General features: G+C 41.6%; 2 protein-coding genes across 2 annotated transcripts; both read left to right on the top strand.

Moving 5' to 3' along the window:
- The first annotated feature begins 422 nt into the window (after positions 1-422).
- nckipsd (NCK interacting protein with SH3 domain) lies at positions 423-7,495 on the top strand. The gene is made up of 13 exons (XM_070903075.1): positions 423-710; positions 1,662-1,774; positions 1,858-2,068; positions 2,590-2,665; positions 2,834-3,378; positions 4,139-4,309; positions 5,055-5,141; positions 5,477-5,615; positions 5,726-5,806; positions 6,068-6,196; positions 6,373-6,462; positions 6,558-6,730; positions 7,172-7,495. The coding sequence occupies exons 1-13, from the start codon at positions 540-542 to the stop codon at positions 7,394-7,396; spliced, it is 2,211 nt and encodes a 736-aa protein (XP_070759176.1). The 5' UTR covers positions 423-539; the 3' UTR covers positions 7,397-7,495.
- Positions 7,496-10,360: 2,865 nt separating this feature from the next.
- On the top strand, positions 10,361-20,644 carry prkar2ab (protein kinase, cAMP-dependent, regulatory, type II, alpha, B). The gene is given in 18 exon segments (XM_070903097.1): positions 10,361-10,392; positions 10,498-10,616; positions 11,258-11,350; positions 11,869-11,965; positions 13,107-13,179; positions 13,290-13,399; positions 13,998-14,122; positions 14,948-15,006; positions 16,693-16,961; positions 17,285-17,320; positions 17,410-17,549; positions 18,136-18,242; positions 18,342-18,495; positions 18,670-18,771; positions 18,875-18,949; positions 19,049-19,114; positions 19,293-19,431; positions 20,520-20,644. Coding segments are annotated over 17 exon segments (1,875 nt in total). The 5' UTR covers positions 10,361-10,392; positions 10,498-10,511.
- The last annotated feature ends 28 nt before the right edge of the window (positions 20,645-20,672 follow it).

Below are 20,672 nucleotides of genomic sequence, written 5' to 3'. Positions count from 1 at the left end.
AATACAGAGTATTTTGAAATGAAAATGAATGTAGTTTGTACTGTACATGATGGCTTAAATATAAATACAATTATCAAGAAAAGTCATAGCACCCATCTAAAAAGAATCACACAGATCGCACATATCTGGTACCAATAAAAATGTATAATATACAAAGCAAATGTGCCTTTACAATTCATGTTTTTCAGGAATGGGTGATTATGTATTTTATTAAATCTTAATGAAGATGCTGTTGTACAATAATCAGACTAATTTCAGGTTCAACGGTCAGTAACGGCTCTGCTTTCGATTAAAATGTCTCGGGGGCGTGTTCATGGAGCAACAGCGCCCCCTGCGGTGTTTACTGGCAACACTCACAGGTCAGATGATCCGAGCTACATTGTAAATAGACAGCAGCGATCCACCGTGGCCATGCCTTCGTAGCCTCTTTAAACCACCTCCAGCAGACCAGATATTTCCACGCGGAGACGCCCTATCATCCGACGCCGGCTCTCTATCTGTTTCGGGTCATTTGGGCGCGTTAAAAGTGTTGTTAAAGTATGTACCGGTCTCTGTACGCCTTCCGATCCGCGGAGCCCAACTCGCTGCACTTCGCGGCCGGAGAAAGCTTCCTAATCCTGGAGAGGAGCAACAAACACTGGTGGCTGGGGTCCCGCTGCAGCTCGGGGGAGACCGGTTACATCCCAGCCTCTTACATCGAAAAAATACAGGTGAACACCACTTTCTATCCTGGAGGTTTCTCTCTTGTTTTTCTGTCTCAATGAGTACAAGCGGTGAATACGTCGCATCCTGAGGTGCAGTGAGATCTCGTGAATGCGTAGCAACGTTGATGGGGTCGAGAGAGACAGATGCCATGTAACTGTACTTTATGTACTTTAGTGTAGTGCAGGCCACGGTGAAGCTGGCTGCTGGTTTATTGTCAGGAAGAAAACGCACGCTTCCAGAAGAAGCCATAAATAAAAAATTAAAAAGGGTTGCATTATGTGGGGACTTGGCCTTCTGCACTGCAGCTGCTCACTGCGACAGAGAGGAGGTTTAGGATAGGACAGGAAAGGAAGTCAGGGAAGGATGGGATGTGACAGGAGAGGATGATACAGTATGGGATAGAGGAGGATATGAGGCAGGACACATCCAAAGACCAGCAAGGCCACTGAGAAAGAAAGAAAGACATGGTTTCTGCTCAAATTGTGACCGTATCTCTATGTTATTATCAAAAATCAGCCTCAACTATCATTGTCTTTGGTAAATAAGTAGCTACTCCCTTCCACACAGCTTTTGAGTTTTCTCTCAGTCACACCCACATGAGCTCCAGAGTGAGGAGACTCCTTTTTTCCAAGAATCCAGTCTTCCAGTGAACTAGTCGCAGCATGTATTTTGTAAAATCACAGGCTCACACACAGTGGCAGGGTAGGAATGCTCTCTCCTGTTGTTAATGACATTGGCTGTGGAGGTTTAATGAGCCTGAATGTGAGGCCTCACTGAGCACGTGTGACACTGGTTAAAAGGCTGTTTTTGTTAGATAACTGCCCTAGTTTGTTTCTGCCTGGAGTCACACATGTCCCCGAGCCACAATTCTGTTCTGTTTCGTTTAAACTTGAATAATTATGCATGCTGCCATGTTGATGAATATTTCATTTGTTCATCTCCTCCTCCGCCTGTAGGCTCCAGAGCAGGATGAGGTGTTGCAGTCTATTGACAGAGCAATCGAAGGGATCCACAATGTGGCCTTAAAGAATGGAGGCAAATACAATCTGGAGCAGAGAGATGTTCTACAGTGAGTCGAAATGCACGTAATACACTTAAGATGATATATTGATTCTGTGTCTGCACATGAATCCTGATTCTCCTCCGTTGTAGGAAGTTGATCCATCACAGAAAGGAGACTCTTGCGCGACGAAGTTCCTCATCCTCCGGCCACAAACAAGGCCTCCCATCTTCCAGCAGTGAAATATCTCTCAGTCAGACTCCTCCTCCACCCAACGGCCTAAACCGAGACTACGGGCGACAGGGGAGCGTGCCGTTATCAGGAAGCATGGACAATATGCAGGGAGAGCAGGGCTTTTACCAGGTAACACACACATTTAAATGTTTTATTTGAGTCAAATATACAGGATTCAAATATTTAAAGAGCTTACATACATCCTTGGATACTTTTTAAAGTTGAAAGCATCTTTTTGTCTTTGGCTCAGGGTTGTGGGTTATTTCTCCTTGTTTTTTAATATATTATCTTTATCTTTCTGTCCCTGTTCTTCTTCTTGAAAAGTGTTATATAAGTAAAGTTTGCTTGTTTGCATTTGTAACTCACTAACAGGCTGCCAAGTATTAAAACACCACTGATCTACACTGACGGGACTGATACTCCATCAGTTTATCAGAAAAGGTTTCTTCCGTGTGCAGGATCAAAAACACAGCCCATATTTAAGGATTAAAATGTCTCTTTTGGCATTCATTGATAAAAATCAGGAGATGTTGAAGAATAGATCACGAGATATTAAACCATCCTCAATAAGCATATCTCATGGTAACACCTCTCTGCCCTCACATGACCCTGTATATGGTCAATTTAACCTCCTGCGTGCCCTCCTGCAGGTGCCTCCTCAACCTCGACGTGCGGCTCCGATCACCCCACCTCCCCCTGAGAAGCTGCGAAACAGCCGGCGTTCAGGTTAGAACGCAGAGAGCAGCAGTGTCTTCGCAACATTACAGCGCAGCGTTTTTGCTGCTGCTACCTGCTGCAGCTCTGAGCTTCACCAACACACTCTATTCTTAGTCAAGTCATTCCTGTTCACTCTCCTCTCTGTAACTGGAGCTCTCTCTCTCTCTCTGTCAGTAGAGCCAGAGGTCCCCTCCAGAGTGTCCTCTCTCCCTCCGTCCCCTGCTCCGTCCCTCTCGATCAGCACCACCTCCTTAGAGTCTGGCTCCTCCCACTCACCGGTCTCCTCTGATGTCAGCCTGCCAAGTGTTTCCAGCACCCCCCCCCCTCCCGTGCCATCCCGTGTGAAGCCCTCTGCACCGCCTCCGGACGTGCCTCCCTCTGACTCCCCTCCTCAGCCAGCTCCTGCAAAGAAGAGCCCGGCTCCACAGCCTCCCCAGCCCACCCCTCCTTCACAGCCCGCTGTGGAGGAGCAGCCGGAGAGTGAATGGCCCGTTGCCCCCCCGTCTGTTGCTGAAAGCCCTCCTGGCAGCCCCACTACCACCCCTGAGCCGGTTCCCATGACTATTGGGGCTGAACTGATCGAGCTGGTACGGAAGAACACGGGCTTGAGTTACGAGCTGTCTCGGGTCGCTGTGGGCGTGGTGGTCGGCCACCTGCAGACGGCCCTACCTCAGGCCTCCTCTGCTTTGGAGCAAGTTCTCCTCTCGCTGGTGGAGAGCAAGGTCAGATTTGTTTTCGTTACATCATGTGGATCCTGGAGCCTCTCCAGCTTAAAGGAGAATACTGGTGTCGTTTAGAGTTACAGCTCAGTCTGCATTTAGCTGACATTTCTCAGAGTCGCAGTATCACTCTCTCATTTCCTGTTTTTAAACGCAAGCTTTGCAGCGTCAAACCAAGCTTGAAGTGAAGTGCTAATTCTTTCCTGGCAGATATTTCTGTCTATTCCTCTGGGTGTAAGGTGGTTGATAGTGGGTTGTGTGTAACGTGACCCCAAACAGACAGTGCTGAAAGCTTTTGGCTGCATCCTGTATTTACATGGTGACACGTGTGCACACTCTGAACCCTGCTCATCCAATTAACAAGACTGAAATACTCTGTGGTCTATTAGAGCTCTCTTCAGTGGGCTTTTAGATATGAAACACTCAAATCTGAGCTTCACAAAACACTGATAATAAACAAAACCAGACTGAGGGTTGTAGCTCAGATGATTGTCAAGCTTTTATATGTTGTTTTTATTACTTTTTTAAATTAGTTACAGAGAATAGCCTCTTTTGAAAGTCTGAAAACAAGCGTTTATATCTCCAACTGCGCTGCCTGCATGCTGATGCTAATGTAGAGCACAGAAGCATCCAGGAACACCGGTATCATCCTTAAAGCTGCTCTAATCCACGTTTGATTATGAGAATAGAAAATGTTCCTCTACTGGTATTTCAAGTTGAAACACAGAAACAGGTGTGTCAAGATGTTTTAATGTCTCTGTAGGATTTGAGTGCAGCGCTGCCGCAGGGTCAGGTATGTCACGACGAACAGAGGCTGGAGGTGATCTTCAGCGACCTCGCCCGGCACCGGGACGATTCCCAGCAGCGTAGCTGGGCGCTTCATGAAGACCACGCTCTCATCGCCTGCTACCTGGAAGAGTTGCTGAAGATACTGGTACGATGCAGGGAGCCGTTTAACCTCTCTCTCCTGTAACACTGCATGTTGATAACAGTCTGCAGCCTGGTCGAAGTGTATGAAGGCGTGTAAAGTCCTGACCGACTGTGTCACACATGTAAAGATAAAGAAAGTGCTTCACAGTAAAGGCATTACAAACATAAGAACAACAAAATAGACTTTACAAAACAAGAATAGCATCAACAAAAAAAGCAAAGCAGCAGCTTATAAACACAAAAGAACTCCTGTGATCCAACATGAGTCATTATGTATTAATATGCACAGTAATAAAACGCGTCGGAATGCACTGAAAAAAAGAGGACATTCAAAAAGAGGATTCGGGTGCAGTCGTGTCAGGTCATGACAGTTTTCAGTGAGAGCATTATAATATGAAAAGTTTTCTCTTGGGATGAGTCTGGTGTGCCCTCGGGACTCCGTCCAGATGTCGTGCTGTAAATACCAGACATGTTTGATAGGATCAGAGCGGCTCAGACGACTTTACAAATCCAACAGTGTGGTTAAAGATTGAAACTCTTCGGGCTGCCAAATATTCTTTGTTGGCAGTTTGTCTGGACCAAAACTCGGATCAGGGTTGGGACGGCTAGACGAGTTGTTAATGGGCTCCATAATCCCCTGGAGTGTGTTTAGGGGCCACGACTGTCAAACAGATTATGAAGTTACATAGTTTATGATGCTGTTATATCATTTCTGTTACAACTAAAAGCTGTTTTGTTTTCTTCCTCAGACTGATGCAGATCCAGAAGTGTGTAAGAGGATGTGCAAGGCCAACCACTACGAGAATGTGCTGTCTCTGGTTTCATATTATCAGATGGTGAGACAAAATAATCATAAAGGGTTTTATTTTTTTAACACACTTTGAACTAAAAATCAAATCTGTGCTCATAATATGTCACTGTGATACCTTAGAACATTTGTATAATATATGATTTCTTATTAGTTACCTTGTAGCTGAATTGCACTTGTAGATTTTGAACAATAATAATAATATTCTCGTTGCTGAATACATAAGAGTTCATCCAGTTTTTGGTCCATATGGCCGCAGTGGAGGTTGAACCTTCATCTTTACGGTGTTAGTGAGCATGTTGGTGATGTTCAGTGTACGTTTGGCTGATGTTGACTCATTGTTGCCATCATGTGACCATGCAGGAGCATCGCGTGTCTTTGCGGCTGCTGCTGCTCAAAGTGTTCGGGGCGATGTGCAGCCTGGATGCTGCTCTCATCTCCACCTTCCTCAACTCCATCCTGCCCATGGAGCTGGCCAGGGACCTGCAGACTGACACACAAGGTGAAAATATATTCACTTTTTGCTGTCTCTTGTTGTTCCGTAGTGGCACTCCCCAAACTTGATATTATCCACAATAATTGACTATTTCCTGCCTGTTTTTCTTTCCTCAGAACACCAGAAGATGTGTTACACAGCTTTGGTACTTACTATGATCTTCTCAATGGGCGAACAGGTGCCATATCATCACTACGGTATGGTGTATATTAAGATGCTGTTTTATGACACATTTTCAGTGGCATATAACATCTGTTTCTTGTACCTCTGCACACAAAAACAGCATCACTGGTGATGAACAATGTTGATTCTTTCAAAACAGTCAAGAACAGCTTTGTATTTAGCTTTATGATAATGCATTTTTCACTTTATCAGACAGATTATAAAAGCTTTTGCCAACTTAAACTGATCCAGACATGCCTGCGTTAGAGGGATAATGTGACTCTCCCTGCTTTCAGAACACTTGAATGCTGACTTTGTTGCGTTTCTGCTGGGTGTGGTGGAGGACGGACTTCCCTCTGATCCCACAGAGCAGCTGCCTGACATCTTCCTGAACCTCCTGCTGGCCTTCAACCTGCACCACACAGGTGAGAACAGCCGCCAACCTTCGTCTTCACAGCAGACATTTTGACTTGTCATAACAGGAAACACACAGCTAAAGTAGAAATAGTAACATTAATGGTGGCTGCATTCCATTTACTTACAAAAGAGCTTTTATTGTTTTACGACAAATACTTATTTGTGTCTTGTGTGTGTCACCCAGCACCCAGCAGCAATGTGATCATGCAGGAGGTGAAGAAGAAAAATGTCAAGATCCTGTCAGAGAAAGTGCTGCTGCTTCTGAACAGAGGCGGTAAAATACCACCGTCTGTCATGTTTCTCATTTTACATGTATGCTTTCTGTCTGCTGTCGACGTCATTGCTCACTGTTTGCCGCCTCCTCTCCAGATGACCCTGTGTGTATGTTCAAACACGCACCGCCTGCACCGCACTCTGTGCTCAAGTTTCTGCAGGATGTTTTCGCCACCCGAGAGACCGCTGACATCTTCTACCGCACTGACATGATGGTGATGATTGACATTGCCGTTCGACAAATATCTGACCTTTCACCCGGAGACAAGGTGAGACCTGGACAACACCGCACAGATACTGACTGTTCTCTTTTAAAGGAATAGTTTCACATTTTGGGAAACACTAGAGACACTCTCATGTCTGCACGGTAAATATGAAGCTAGAGCCAGCAGCAGGTTAGCTTAGCTTAGCATATTGACGAGGAAATGGTGGGAAACAGTTAGCCCAGCTCCAATTTGAACAAAATACACTAATTAACACATTATATCTTGTTTGTTTAATCCGTGCAAATAACAAAGTTCAAAATCCAGAAATTGGGATTTTATAGGGTGTTATTTGCAGGACTATTTCTGGCCAGGAAGCAGTGACTTCTCTTGGCAAGAAAGTGAATAAGTGAATGTTTCCCAAATGTTTAACTATTCCTGTAATGATGTATCAGCAGCTTGTTACCTTGTCTGATTAGAATCTCCTCTCTGGTCCTCCCTGTGAAGCTGCGGATGGAGTATCTCTCCCTCATGCACTCCATAATGCGCTCGACAGACTATCTCGAGCACCAGCACCGCCTGTCTGACCTGCAGGGGGCGCTGCAGATGATTCTCAGGGAGGAGGAAGATCCAGGAGAGGATGAAGGGAACGCTACAGCGAAACAGATGGATAAGCTAATCGTACAGCAGATCTACAAGGAGTTCCCACGGATCTGTGAGAACCAGGACTAACCATATCAGTATCACGCTCACACACTATAGTCTGCTCCCGGGAGGTACAATAAAGTTTGAAAGAAGAAGAACTTTCGCTTGATGGGACGCCCTGTATTCTGTGCCAGCCCGTGCTGAGAGAAGCTGATCAGTTTTGCCAATGTTTTCTTGGACTCGTATTCCAGCTCTGCAGTATGCACATGATGTTGATTTCAGAAAGATCTTTCTGTTTTCACAGCTTTTCTTTTCTCAAATGAATGAGAAAAAAAGGAGAGGGAGGTTTTTTTTTTCTTTGATGTTCCTAAAGAAGGGAAAAACATGACAAATGGACAAAAAAGAGAGGCTTAGTCATACTTTTTTAGATTTAAAAATAGCCAAAATACAGGCCAAACCCTGGAGCTGTTTCACAATGAATTCCTTGCAATAATGACCTTAAAAATCCTAAATGAACTAACTGTATGTACTCATAGTATTTTGAAATCAAAGTAACAACCAGGGCTAAACTTAATTCTGGTTTTAGAACAAATTCAAAGATTTTAAATGATAAAAAGGCAGATTTGAAGATACGTTACAGATGCAGTAACAGTGCCATTATCTGAATCGTTGTGAGAGTACTTTGACCCTTTATGTGCTTCCCTGTTAGTGGGACCAAACTACTGTGTGTTACTGAGAGCGTCGTTTTCTGTATAGAGTATAATACTCTTAAATCTGACTTCCTCTTTCATTCACCCACTTCATTCATTATAATTAAAATGAACTTAAAATAGAACATGTTTACTATCAGAGTGAAAAAAAAAAGCGCACTCGTGTTACCATTACTAAGCTTTTAGTTGGTACTTGCTGCTACATATTGAGTCTCTCCTGTGGCTCCATCTACAGTTTTCTCAGCCTGGTACTTTTGTCTCTTTACTGCTTTTCACACACTTCAAGATGATCGCTCTGTGCTCACATATGCAAACCTCCTCAAGCATCAGAAGTCATTGACTGTTTACAGATTTAGCATCTGTTGGACTCAAGGGTTTTTGTCCGAATGCTGCATTCATATTCAAACTAACTGTGCTGCAATAAGGCTTTATAGCAACTTGTAATATCGCTGCAATATACTGAGTCTTGGCTGATGTGAACTGCAGCTTCCTGGAGAGGAAAAGTGTTCTGCACTTAATTATCTGAGATAATTCATAAGTCAGTGTTGTTGATTTCCAGTTATTATCTGATGCTCCTACTGAAAATCAAGACGAAGAAGTACATGGCATTTCTTTTATCCCCTCGTGGTTTTAATACTTTAACAGCAACATGTATCTTTCCTTGTTTCTTCCCCATGACGTAGAGATTGATGTTGTTCTCCCATCTTACACTTTGACTTATCTGTTCTGTCCCTGGCATGGCTTCCCTGTCTGGAAACATGTTTCTGAGAAGGTAGACACAATCCAGAAGTGATATCAGATTTGAATTAATGTCCGAGTCTTCATTCAATGAATATTTGTGTGTCTGTTTACAGCGTGTGTGAGAGAGGTGAGTGTCTCTTCTTTCCATGATTAACATTGTCTGCAAAAGTGCTGCGACTGTGTTATAATAAAACTAATAAAGCTATATTTTAACAGTGGAAGTGGCCGGATTGGTGGAGAGGGTGATTGTCTGACATTTTGGTACAACATAATAAAACCTCAGTTCAAACTTTTGGTAACATGTTGTAGGTCACACTCAGGACACAACAAAACAAACAGGACTGAGATTTAACTAAGATAAGAGTTAAACAGTATTATTTAAGTGTGACTGTTGTCAGCAGACAGAAGTAGCTGAGCGTGTCCAGCAAGCTTAAGTTCAGTATGAAAGAAAACAGATGGTTGTGTTGTATTTTATACAGTATATATAAATGAAATGCTAGATAAACACTTCATGTAGAAAATACTGAAATCACAACAGATACATGAATGAGCACCTACTGGTGGTATGCAGGTGACATTTAAAGACACCCAATCTGTACAAACTTGATAAACAATGTATATTAGGATTTCTTGTATATCATAGGAATACATGACAGCATCTTTTATCTTTAGTAGCTATATTTTACCTGTATGTTATAAATGGTTGTAATTGAGAAAATGCCTTTCCTGCAGAAAGAAGAGTAATATTGGGTAAAATAAAGTGTAACATGTATAATGTAAATCACTGTCATGAGTTCAGTGTCTCATAACTTTAAGGAGTACAACAATGGAAGTGTACTGAATGCATTGAATGGAGTAAGATGTGAAAGGATGTGAAGTGTGAGCTGAAGTGTAAAAATAAGAGGAGACAAGGTGATGAAGAGAGGAAAGGAATTTAATTTGTTAACAGTGAAAAGATGAGAAATTTCCCGGCTGCTAGAAAATCAACAGTAATACACCAATCAGAAACAGACAGACACTGCTGGATGAGTAATCAATCATCCAATCAAATTAGCTGTATGTTACTATGTGTGGGACCTGCAACCTGAAACAGCTGACGGTTTGAAAATATAGATTTGAAGTATTTTTTGATATAAGTCCCCACATTTGTGTCTTTGCCAAAGAGTATCAAAAGTAAAATATCATTGGAGTCAATGTGTCAGTTGAAGGGCTCTCGTGTTGCTTTAAGGCAGAACATTAAAAAAAGACAAATTTGTCTGTGTTATTATAGTGAAACTAATCACACCCTAGTTACACCCTATTTTTCTTCTTCCTCTTCTTCTTCAGCGAAGAATACACCAATGGAATGGATAGAAAATAATATGATTAATATATGGAATTATTTTTTTACACTAACAGAGTTAACCAATTCTATTTTGTAAATAAACATGAACGTATTTTTTTTTTCTTATTTTTTCTTATTTTTACTGTATTCAAGTTTCAAACAAAGTTGAAAGTTTCCACCCGAACTCCAAACAGAGACGTACCTGAGTGAAGCTGTGCGGCAGTCAGACCGGTCCGGGTAGATAAGTGGGTGAAAGGTCCAACAGACAGCAGTGACAGCAGCACACAGACAGAAACACGGTCGACCAGGTGAGATGTTATTTCTTGGTTTTTGATTTCTCGGCGTGCCCGAGTTTTTTTTCGGTGTCGGTTTCATTCAGTCGCTGCTGTTGTGTGTTTTTTTTCTTCCGGCAGAGCGGAAAGTAAAAATGTCTCAACAACCGCAGCCGATCAGTCCGCTGAAGAACTTCTTCGCCGGAGGGTTTGGAGGGGTCTGCCTCGTCTTCGCCGGGCATCCACTCGACACCATTAAAGTGATTACTGCACTCATTGTGTCTCACTTACACACCGCGTTATGCATTATGAGGCTGCACCTGGTGACATTGCAGCCTCCAGAGACCAACATGTGTCAGATATGTGCTCCTGGTCTCAGTCAGCTGTGTGGATGTAGCAAACTCAGGCTGCTGCAGCCCTTTGACCCACATTCAGTCTGTTATATGACTCCGCTCACTGCTGGTGTTATGGCACAGAGATCTCACCTGACTGCATCAGACCTGCTGTAATTAGTTCAATACTCTTCAATGGAACTAGACTGATCAATCAGCCAATTGGCCAATATTTGTGTTGGTGCATATGTCAGTCAATAAATAACAAGAAACTGCAGGTCAGAAATGCCAGATATGGGTTTTGTCATGTTTATTTATTTTTACTATAAAGTGTCCTGCTCAGTTCATACCAGCGTTAACTGATTTTCTTGGCCACTGAGGAGCAGAGGAACAAGCTGTAAACACAACACGACATATTATCACCTTACAAAGTCTTATGGCAAAAACAAAAGTTGGCAAACAGTTATTAATAAGCCTATTTACAGTGAGAAAAGAAACATCAGCTGCCACTGTGATGCTCGATTCTTTGTGTTGAGGTCAATACTAAGTGCCCCCTCTTCCTCTCTCAGGTGCGCTTACAGACTCAGCCCAAACCCAAACCGGGAGAGCGCCTTGTGTATGCTGGAACCATTGATTGTTTTAAAAAGACCTTAGCCAAAGAGGTGAGGATGCGTGCTGCCTTAATCTCTGCCATATATGTCTTTCCTGCCTCATGCTGATGTTTGCTCGTCACCCTCACAGGGTATGAAAGGACTCTATAAAGGCATGTTGGCCCCCATCATTGGCGTCACCCCCATGTTTGCTGTCTGCTTCTTTGGATTTGGACTGGGCAAGAAGCTACAACAGAAAACCCCTAATGATATCCTAACGTAGGTGATTGCTTAGTCGTAGGTCGTACTGTTCACATCAAACACTGTGTGTGTGATAATATGTCAGAACGTCATCTCCTGCAGGTATCCACAGCTGTTTGCTGCAGGGATGTTGTCTGGCGTGTTCACCACGGCCATCATGGCTCCTGGAGAGCGCATCAAATGCCTCCTACAGGTCAGAGGTTATGTGTTTGTACAGATATACAGGATCTAATCGCTTTCTCCTGTGCTTGTTATTTGTGAGAAATGACCGCGAGTGTAAAATAATGTGTGTGTTTCTGTGTGTGCAGATCCAGGCATCAACAGGAGAGGTGAAGTATGCGGGCCCCATGGACTGTGTCAAGCAGCTGTACAGAGAGTCTGGGATCAGAGGGATCTACAAAGGCACCGCTCTGACTCTCATGAGAGGTGCTTTGTTACTCTGATGCAGCCTAAACCTGAGCAGACTCTTACAATGGGTAGATAAAATAATGAGAACATGGAAGAGGGCTTAAATTCTTAATACTGCCCTGTGGAGTTTTCCTGTAAACAAACAAAGTTATTGTACATTCAGTATTACTCACTAAAACACACCGTGTGTATCCTTGAGGTCTAACAAACACGCTGAATACACTTCCTGCCTCCCTAAAACATTTGCAAGTATTTTGAATCCTGCTTTTGTTACGAGCGTTTGAGGACAGTCTAGGCAAGCAACATAAAACTAGATGAAGAATATTAAGAGTCAGTTTGTTCTGCATTTCAGTCTTTTATTGCCAGCTATAGAAGCTTAAATGAAACATCAAGGAGAGCCCCGGCCAAAATAACAAACAAACCAGCTCTGAGTAACACAGCACATTTTATCAGTTCACCTGTGGGGGAATGTAATGTAGTACTGTCTGTTTACAGTCTGGTAAATTGCCTTGAGTCAGCGTCAGTTGGGGCAGAAGACTAAAAGTTAGAAAATGAAAAAGGTCCGGGGTTGTGGAGTTAGAAAGAAGTGATGTTACCAGACCTCTGTAGCTGCTTTTTCTTGTGGCAGTTTGTCTGAATTCATGTTTTCATGATTTCTAAGACTCTCCTTGACGTATTAAATAATGTTCCAGTCACTGACACATGCTGCTGCAGTTAGAGCACAAACGATTTGGACTTTAAGAGCTCAGTTATCTTTCTTAGGCACTTTGAAGACGCATCAAACTAAAAAAACATATCAATCGACTGCTTGATTGATATGATGAAATCATATCTGAAGTGTTTTCATTATTTTGTCTACCCTCCTGTAGGGTTGTTATCGTAGTGTCTCTGTTAATGTGTCTGCATGTTCTCGTAAAGACGAGAGCACATTATGTATATGTAGGTCATCTGATTAGATTGTAACTTAAAGCATTAAAGAGTTAAAGTTGTTATTAAAGAAGAAGTAAAGTACTGTATGTTTACATAGAAACACATTTATCCATCGAGTTGTTATTATTATTATTATTATGATTAATAAATGTAACTATATTTCATATATTATAGGTTATAGTGGATTATCTTGCAGCTGAAGTGACTTTTTTTTTGTTTTGTAACTCAGATGTTCCAGCGAGTGGGATGTACTTCACGTCCTACGAGTGGTTGAAGAACATGCTCACACCACCAGGAAAAAAGTGAATATTTGTTTTTTTCCTCACAGTGTTTACAACTGTCTGTTTTATTGTAAAAACAAAACAAAAAAAAACACCTCTGAGCCGTTGGACCTGTTGTGTTTTCCCTGCAGCCACAACGATCTCAGCATTCCCAGTGTGCTGTTTGCTGGGGGGATGGCCGGCATCTTTAACTGGGCGGTCGCTATTCCAGCCGACGTACTTAAGTCTCGTTTCCAAACAGGTTCGTTTTCAGATGCCACAATTTGTTGAGGCTAAAACATCTGTTTGAGTATGCGTTACTTACCAGGTATGAAAAATACTTGATACTTGATTGATTGAAGATTTTACTTGAAATTTTAAATCTTTTTTCTGTTTTGTCTTCTTTTTTCTAATTGTTGTGTTTCCACTGTGACATTTATCCAGAGTTAGCGGTTCAGTCTGAATCTCGTCTGCTTTGCTAAACAAAGTTGGACATCTGCCATTGCTTCAGTTCTTGGATTTTCTTATTTGGAGTTTCTTATTATTTGTAGTTTCAAAACTTTATTGACCTAAGTTCAGTATAACATGGGCTGCTTTACATTTATTTTTGCCAGCTATATTTCTGTGTTTTAGTTTTTAAAATCTTAAGAGGTCTTCAGTGTTTAGCATCTACGAAGGTTCTCCATCATCCAGGCAGTAGTTTATCTAGAACTATGATATCTAGAACTAAAGGAGCCTCTTGGATGACTTGTGAAACACCTCTAAGAATAAAAGTCTAGTTGCCTTTGACGTACTACTTCCAGGTTTGTCTTTAAAGAATGTGCCAGTGACTGAGTTTTTCTTATGCATCTCTCCGGCAGCCCCTGAAGGGAAATATCCCAACGGTTTCCGGGATGTTCTGCGTGAGCTGGTCAGAGAGGAGGGCGTGGTCTCTCTGTATAAGGGCTTCAACGCTGTCATGCTTAGAGCTTTCCCTGCAAACGCAGTGAGTGCACTTCACGTATTCTTCAGTTCAGAAAGACCAAAAATGAAGCTATGAGAGACGTAGAGATGCACCAGATGTCATCACAATATCCAATATTTTTGTGCTGATATCCCTGCTGTTGAGCTGTTGAGCTTTTTTTCTAAGAGAGAAACAAATTACACTTTTTATGAACACAAATTTTCAAAAATCTCTAGATAATCAAGTGCTTGTCAGACAGTATTTCATTGTGCATTTGGCCAACTATCACCAATAAAATCAGCTGATTGGCTGAGTATTTTTTGTGCAATTGTTACCTTTATTTTTGATAGCGGACACTACAGCTAAAACAATTAATCAGTCAGTCGATCAACAGATGCTCAGGTAAGTTTTCAAGGAAACACTCGCCCCTTTTTTTGTTTTATGTGATCATAAACTGAATATTTTTGGGTTTTGGACTGTTGCTCAGACAAAACAGGCACTTTTAGGAGGCAATCTTGGGCTGTAGGAAAGTGTGATGGCCATTTTTACGCTTATCTGACATTTTATTGCCCTCGTGGACATTAGAGAAGTGACAGGAAAAGAGTGGAAAGAGAAAGAGGAGGGATATCATGCAGCAAACATCCCTGAACTCAAAGTGGGGATGTTCCAGTTACATCGTCAGCATCTTAAACCCTGAGGACACCAGGATGTAAATACAAAATAAGGGCGCAATAATTCTTTAGATGTGCATTTAATATTTTGCACTTTGTTATAGTAAACAAAAAGTTATGTTAAAAATCAGAGTTTTTAATTCCATCACTTTTACACACAAACTAAACATTTTGTTTCTGTGTCTTTTTCTTTCAGGCTTGTTTCTTAGGATTTGAATTCGCGATGAAGTTCCTGAACTGGTTAGCTCCGGACCTGTGATGAAGGCTCAGCGTCGCCTCGTTTGTGAATCCCAGGAACAGAACTCGACGAGTTATTAGCAGTTCACACACACACACACTGAATCAAACAATACCAAGAGATTTTAACACTTTTCCAATAATGTACTTGATTCTTTTTTTAGACCTTGTGGTACTTTAGAGCACGTGGATTGTTCAGAGCTGCTGAAGGTTCAGAGCCGAGATGTTGTGATGACTCTGTATCTGTGCCAGTACACACAAAAACACAAACACACAGACAGTCGAATGTTCTCACTCCTTTTTGTTTCACTTGTTTTGTTTAAATTGTGTTATTTTTTTTATATAAGAAAAGGAGTGAACTGAACATGTCGTGCCTTACCTTTTTGTTATCTGCAAGCAGGTGTGCATATCAGGGAAAAGGTGCATTTAGTTGTACTGTGTGTGTTCAGTCTCTCAGCAACACAAGCCTTTCAAACTGTCTGCTTCCTGCGTGATCACGCTCCACTCAGTGACCACCAATAATTACACTTTCTTGTTTGTTTTAATGTGAAATGATGAAAGTAGTTGTGAAGAGATTGACTGAGCAGTATATGAATGTCAGCAAGTATAGAAATAAAAAGCAGAATCCATATTTAGAAATCAGACTTGTTGTAGTGCTCTTTTTTTCTAAATTCTCTTTATTTGGATTATTTGTGGAATATTTAAAAAAAATACATATAATGTAGTCAAATGTAATAAACAACTGCAACAAAGGATAATAAACAAAGTAATAATGTATAAAAAAGTAAAGTCAAAGAAATACTAACAAAAACACAAGTACAACAATTACAATAAAAATACACAGAAGTAAGTGAGTAGAAGCGGCTATTCTTTCCATCATAAAGAAAAATAAATAATGTCAATTCAATCATCAACTGAAGATATTTCTGCTCTGTATATTTTATATTTTATATATTAAGATATTTCTGGCCTTTCTACCTGCAGCATTTAACATTCAAAATATAACAATGTGACACATTTTCTGAGTACGTTCTGTAAAACCTCTGGCCAGACAGAACTTCACAATGGGCAAAAACAAAATATACAACAATGATTCCCCTCATTGTCGCCAGCAGCTGGAGGATTTCATGTAATGGGTCTTTTGAATGAGTGTAATGACAAAATCTCTCCCTAAAGCTGAGTTTCATGCTCCGCTTCAGTTGACTTAAGTTACCCTCCCAGTCCCATTTCAGTTTTATACACACAGGTATATATACAATTACTACAGACCCCTATAAAGTTTTGAGATAGTTTTATTGTTTGTTTGAATTTAAAAACATACGCCTCTATAAGAAGTCTCTTGTGTACTTTCTGATGGTGTCTGTTAAAAGTCCTCTCTATTGTTTCTTTGCCAAATCAAGTTCTGAGGCGTAATCCATCAGACAGCCTTTAATTACATCTGATGTGAAAAGTCCTGGTCAATACTTTCCGACAGGCTGTGCTAAATAAAGAAATCAATAAGCTGCTGGATGTTAGAGAGAGTGGGACGAGAGGAGGAGGAGGAGTCACTCTGCTCCTGTGATGAAGGTCCGGACAGAAGTGTGTTTATCAAAGCTGTGGGACAAGCGGATGCTGAGATTTTATATTTCAAATCTAAATGTTTGATATTTAGTTTTGGTTTTGTGGTTAAATGTGAACTGTCCAACTCCAAACTCGTGACCTCTGAACCATCTGCATGATGAGTAATGTTGAGATACCGGCTGGTTTGAAGGAGCTGCTGCAGGGATACACGGTGGAGGTGCTTCGCCGCAGGCCGCCAGACTTGGTTGAATTTGCGTTGCAGCATTTTACGCGAGTCCTGGAGGGCCAAAGAAATGACCAAAGAGCCAAGAAATGCAGTGCCAAACCTGCACGGAAAGGAGTGACCTTTGAAACCAAGTCAAATAAGACCAACAAGGGCGATGAAGAGGAGGAGGAAGGCGCTGTTAGTGAGTGTTGTTACATTATTTTGCGTTTGTTTCCTGCTCCAAATGAAAGATTTTAATGAACTTTTAAGAAATGTAGATGTTTCAAACCTCAAAGCTTCATAGTGTCAACATCACACAAAGGAAATGGAGAAACTGTCCGCAGACAGAAATTAGCAACGTTTTGACCCACAAGGTCAAAGTCAGGCAAACATCCATGTGAACAAAAAGCAAGCAAGATACTGAATACAGACAACACAACAACTCGCAGATCACAGGATACAAAATAACACTCATTAACCCAAGTTATTCAACATGTATATCCACCAGTGTCTCTCTCTGTCTCTCTGCAGAGTCCACCACCAGTAAATACAACCGCAGAGTTTCAGGTCAGTAACTGGAACAACGTGTGATGAATATTAATCTCTGCACGCGGACCACGGCACAGTATTTTTTAATATCGTTTGTCCCACTGCAGTTTGTGCAGAGGCGTATAACCCCGATGACGACGAGGACGATGACGCAGAGCCTCGGGTGGTGCATCCCAAAACAGACGAGCAGCGTCGCAGACTTCAGGACGCCTGCAGAGACATTTTACTGTTTAAAACTCTGGAGCAGGTACAACAGCACGCATGAGCTTCTGTCGGAGGGATGAAGAGAACTGGTTTGTCCTCCTGATGATGACTGCTTTCTTTTTCTTTTTTTTAGACAAAATTTGAATATAGAGTTTAGGTTTGACAGACACACACCTAATGTTGGTGTAATGTACTAATAATATAATATATAATCCAGTTCTCAGATCTTTACACTGTCTTCCTGTGTGTCAAAACACTGACTTTAAAATACTACTTTTTGGTTCACAAAGCACTGGATGGTTCAGGCCCAGAATGCATTTCTGATCTGCTGCTCTGCTAACGAAAACATGTAGAAGCAACATTCAGTTTTTTTGCTCTACATATCTGGAACAAACTCCCAGAAAACTTGATGTCTGCTACAACTCTTTTATTTTTTTAACTCACTTTTATTCTCCTGTTTATTCTGTTTTATTTTTTATCTTCTTGCACTCTTTTTAAAACCTAGCTATGTGTATTTGTTATATTGCCTTGTGTGTCTGTTATATTTTCTCTTAAAGCCCTGTTATGTTTTATGTAAAACACTTTCAATTGTTATTAAAAAGGTGCTACACATATAAACTTGCCTCCAGGAGCAGTTCTCTGAGGTTTTGGACGGCATGTTCGAGGTGTTGGTCAAACCTCAGGAACACATCATAGACCAAGGAGACGATGGAGACAACTTTTACGTCATAGAGAAGTGAGGGGCATATTTCACATTACCTTGTTTATAATGTTTAAACTAGATGACGTCTTGTAATGACTTCTACTCCCTGTCTGTGTGTCATATCATTTCCAGGGGTGTGTATGATATTTTTGTGCAGAAGGACGGAGCGAGTCTGTGCGTTGGAAAGTACGACAATAAGGGCAGTTTTGGTGAGCTGGCTCTCATGTACAACACGCCGAGAGCAGCCACTATCGTTGCGACGCAGGAGGGCGCCCTGTGGGGCCTGGTGAGTCCGACAAAGCACAGTTCAGTTTCTGAGGGAGTGAAAGAAATATGGTGCTAAATGCTTAAATCCCCCCGCATGTAAAGTTATTGCAATTGCAGATTTAATGAAAACTAACCATGTGACGAAATTTAAAGATTTTAAGATAAAACATTTTTTTGTTTGGTGCTCTTTCAGGATCGAGCCACATTTCACAGGCTGATTGTTAAGAATAACGCGAAGAAGAGGAGGATGTATGAGGCCTTCATCGAGTGTGTTCCTCTTCTGAAGTCTCTAGAGGTTTGTAGAACACACAAACAAAATATTATTATTATTATTATTATTATCATTATTGTGCTTCAGGTTTGTCAGCAGTGTGTTTGTGGTGTTTTCTTCTCACCAGCTCTCTGAGAGAATGAAGATTGTAGATGTTTTGGGAGCCCGAGCGTTCAAGGACGGGGAGCGATTGATAACTCAGGTACAGTGTTGGGACATTTTTCGCTGCGTTGTTATTAATCAATACCAGTTAAGTTAGACTTAATAAAGGTGGTGTTTCTGCTGCTTCTTGTACTCACAGGGGGAGGAGGCCGACTGTTTCTACATTGTGGAGTCAGGAGAGGTGAAGATAATGATAAAAAGCAAAGTAAGTACAGTTTCCAATATTGTAAGTGAATCTAAGTTGCCTCTTTAAATGAACGTGTAATCTTTTCATTCACCCTCTTTTAACTTTGAATTTGATTACTAGTTTTTGCCATTAGGTAGACATAATAATTCATTTTTTTGTGTCTGGTAGTGATGTTAATGTACTGAATTCGTTACAGACGAAGGCAGGCCAGCAGGATAACACAGAGGTGGAGGTGGCTCGTTGCTCCAGAGGGCAGTATTTTGGGGAGCTGGCGCTGGTCACCAACAAACCTCGCGCAGCATCGGTTTATGCTGTGGGAGAAACCAAATGTTTAGGTATGTTAAAGGCGCTGGTGTTTGTCTTTCTTTGTTTCAGGATGCTGGACTCTGGTTGGGCTGTTGATTACGGGAGGGGTGGTGCAGCAGGTCTACAGAGGGATGTAGCAGAGACAAGAGCAAGCACAGTAACTGATAATCTACTCACAGCCAGTGGCCGTTTAATCAGGCGCTCCTACTTGTTAACAACACAAACAGCCATCTCAGTCCATATTAAAACTGTCAACAGTGTGGTCTGTGGAAATGGAAATGGATCTGTCCTTTCTTGTATCCACAAAGGCTTGTGATGTTGGGAGTGTTGGGCAACAACTGAGTAACATTTAGGAGTTGGACAGCCATTTCAGTCCTCTCCAGTGGTCTGCACAGTCTGCACCCTGACAGGCCACAGGTGGGATGAGGTGGAACAGGCAAAAATAATCTGCAGGAGCCACATGATGCTGTCGAGTCAGCATGGACCAAAATCCCTAAAGGTTTCCACACATTCAGTCACGTTCAGTGTTATTAGGTAGGTAGAGAAGTGCAACTGAAAAGGGAAGTCTTGACTTGATACGCCTTCTCTTCTTATCCATGGGCTGAAATAATGTGTAACTGCACAAGACAAGATGCTCCACAGTGAATGAAGTTGGCACACAAAGGGAGTTAACGGTGAAGCCTTAAGAACCTGATGATTTCTTTCATTTCCACTTTCAAAGACTAAAGCTGTGCAGTTTGCAGAAGATTACAGAGCTTAAGTTTTGACAGAGGCAGATTGGACATATCGATACAATTAATCTGCTGTTTCACTGCGGTTAAAATCAAAAGATATCCACTGATCCTCCTAATTTAAATATCTTCTGAATATACAGTTTGTTTCCGTTTTAATCTCCTGTTTAGCGTCATATCGACAAATGTTTAGGTATTGAATCACGCCCCATCTGCTATGTTTGTAGTGGACCCTGATAATGGCAAGACTTAACACAACCAAACATTTCTCTCAATGAAAAAAAGTATATGTGCACCAATTTTTACCGTTTTGGAAACTGCACACTCCATCTGTTGGACAGGAAATGGGATGACATAATCTTAATTTGCTTTTTTGTTTCCTTCAGTAATTGACATCCAGGCTTTTGAGCGTTTGCTGGGACCCTGTATGGACATCATGAAGAGGAACATTTCCCAGTATGAGGACCAGCTGGTGGCACTGTTTGGCTCCAGTGTAGATTTAAAACACTAGGACATACAATTCTAAAATAAAGTTGTAC

Source organism: Enoplosus armatus, chromosome 3, assembly GCF_043641665.1.
Source record: "Enoplosus armatus isolate fEnoArm2 chromosome 3, fEnoArm2.hap1, whole genome shotgun sequence".
NCBI lineage: Eukaryota > Metazoa > Chordata > Actinopteri > Centrarchiformes > Enoplosidae > Enoplosus > Enoplosus armatus.
The sequence above is the reverse complement of the archived record's forward strand: the minus strand, read 5'-3'. Positions and strand labels throughout refer to the sequence as shown.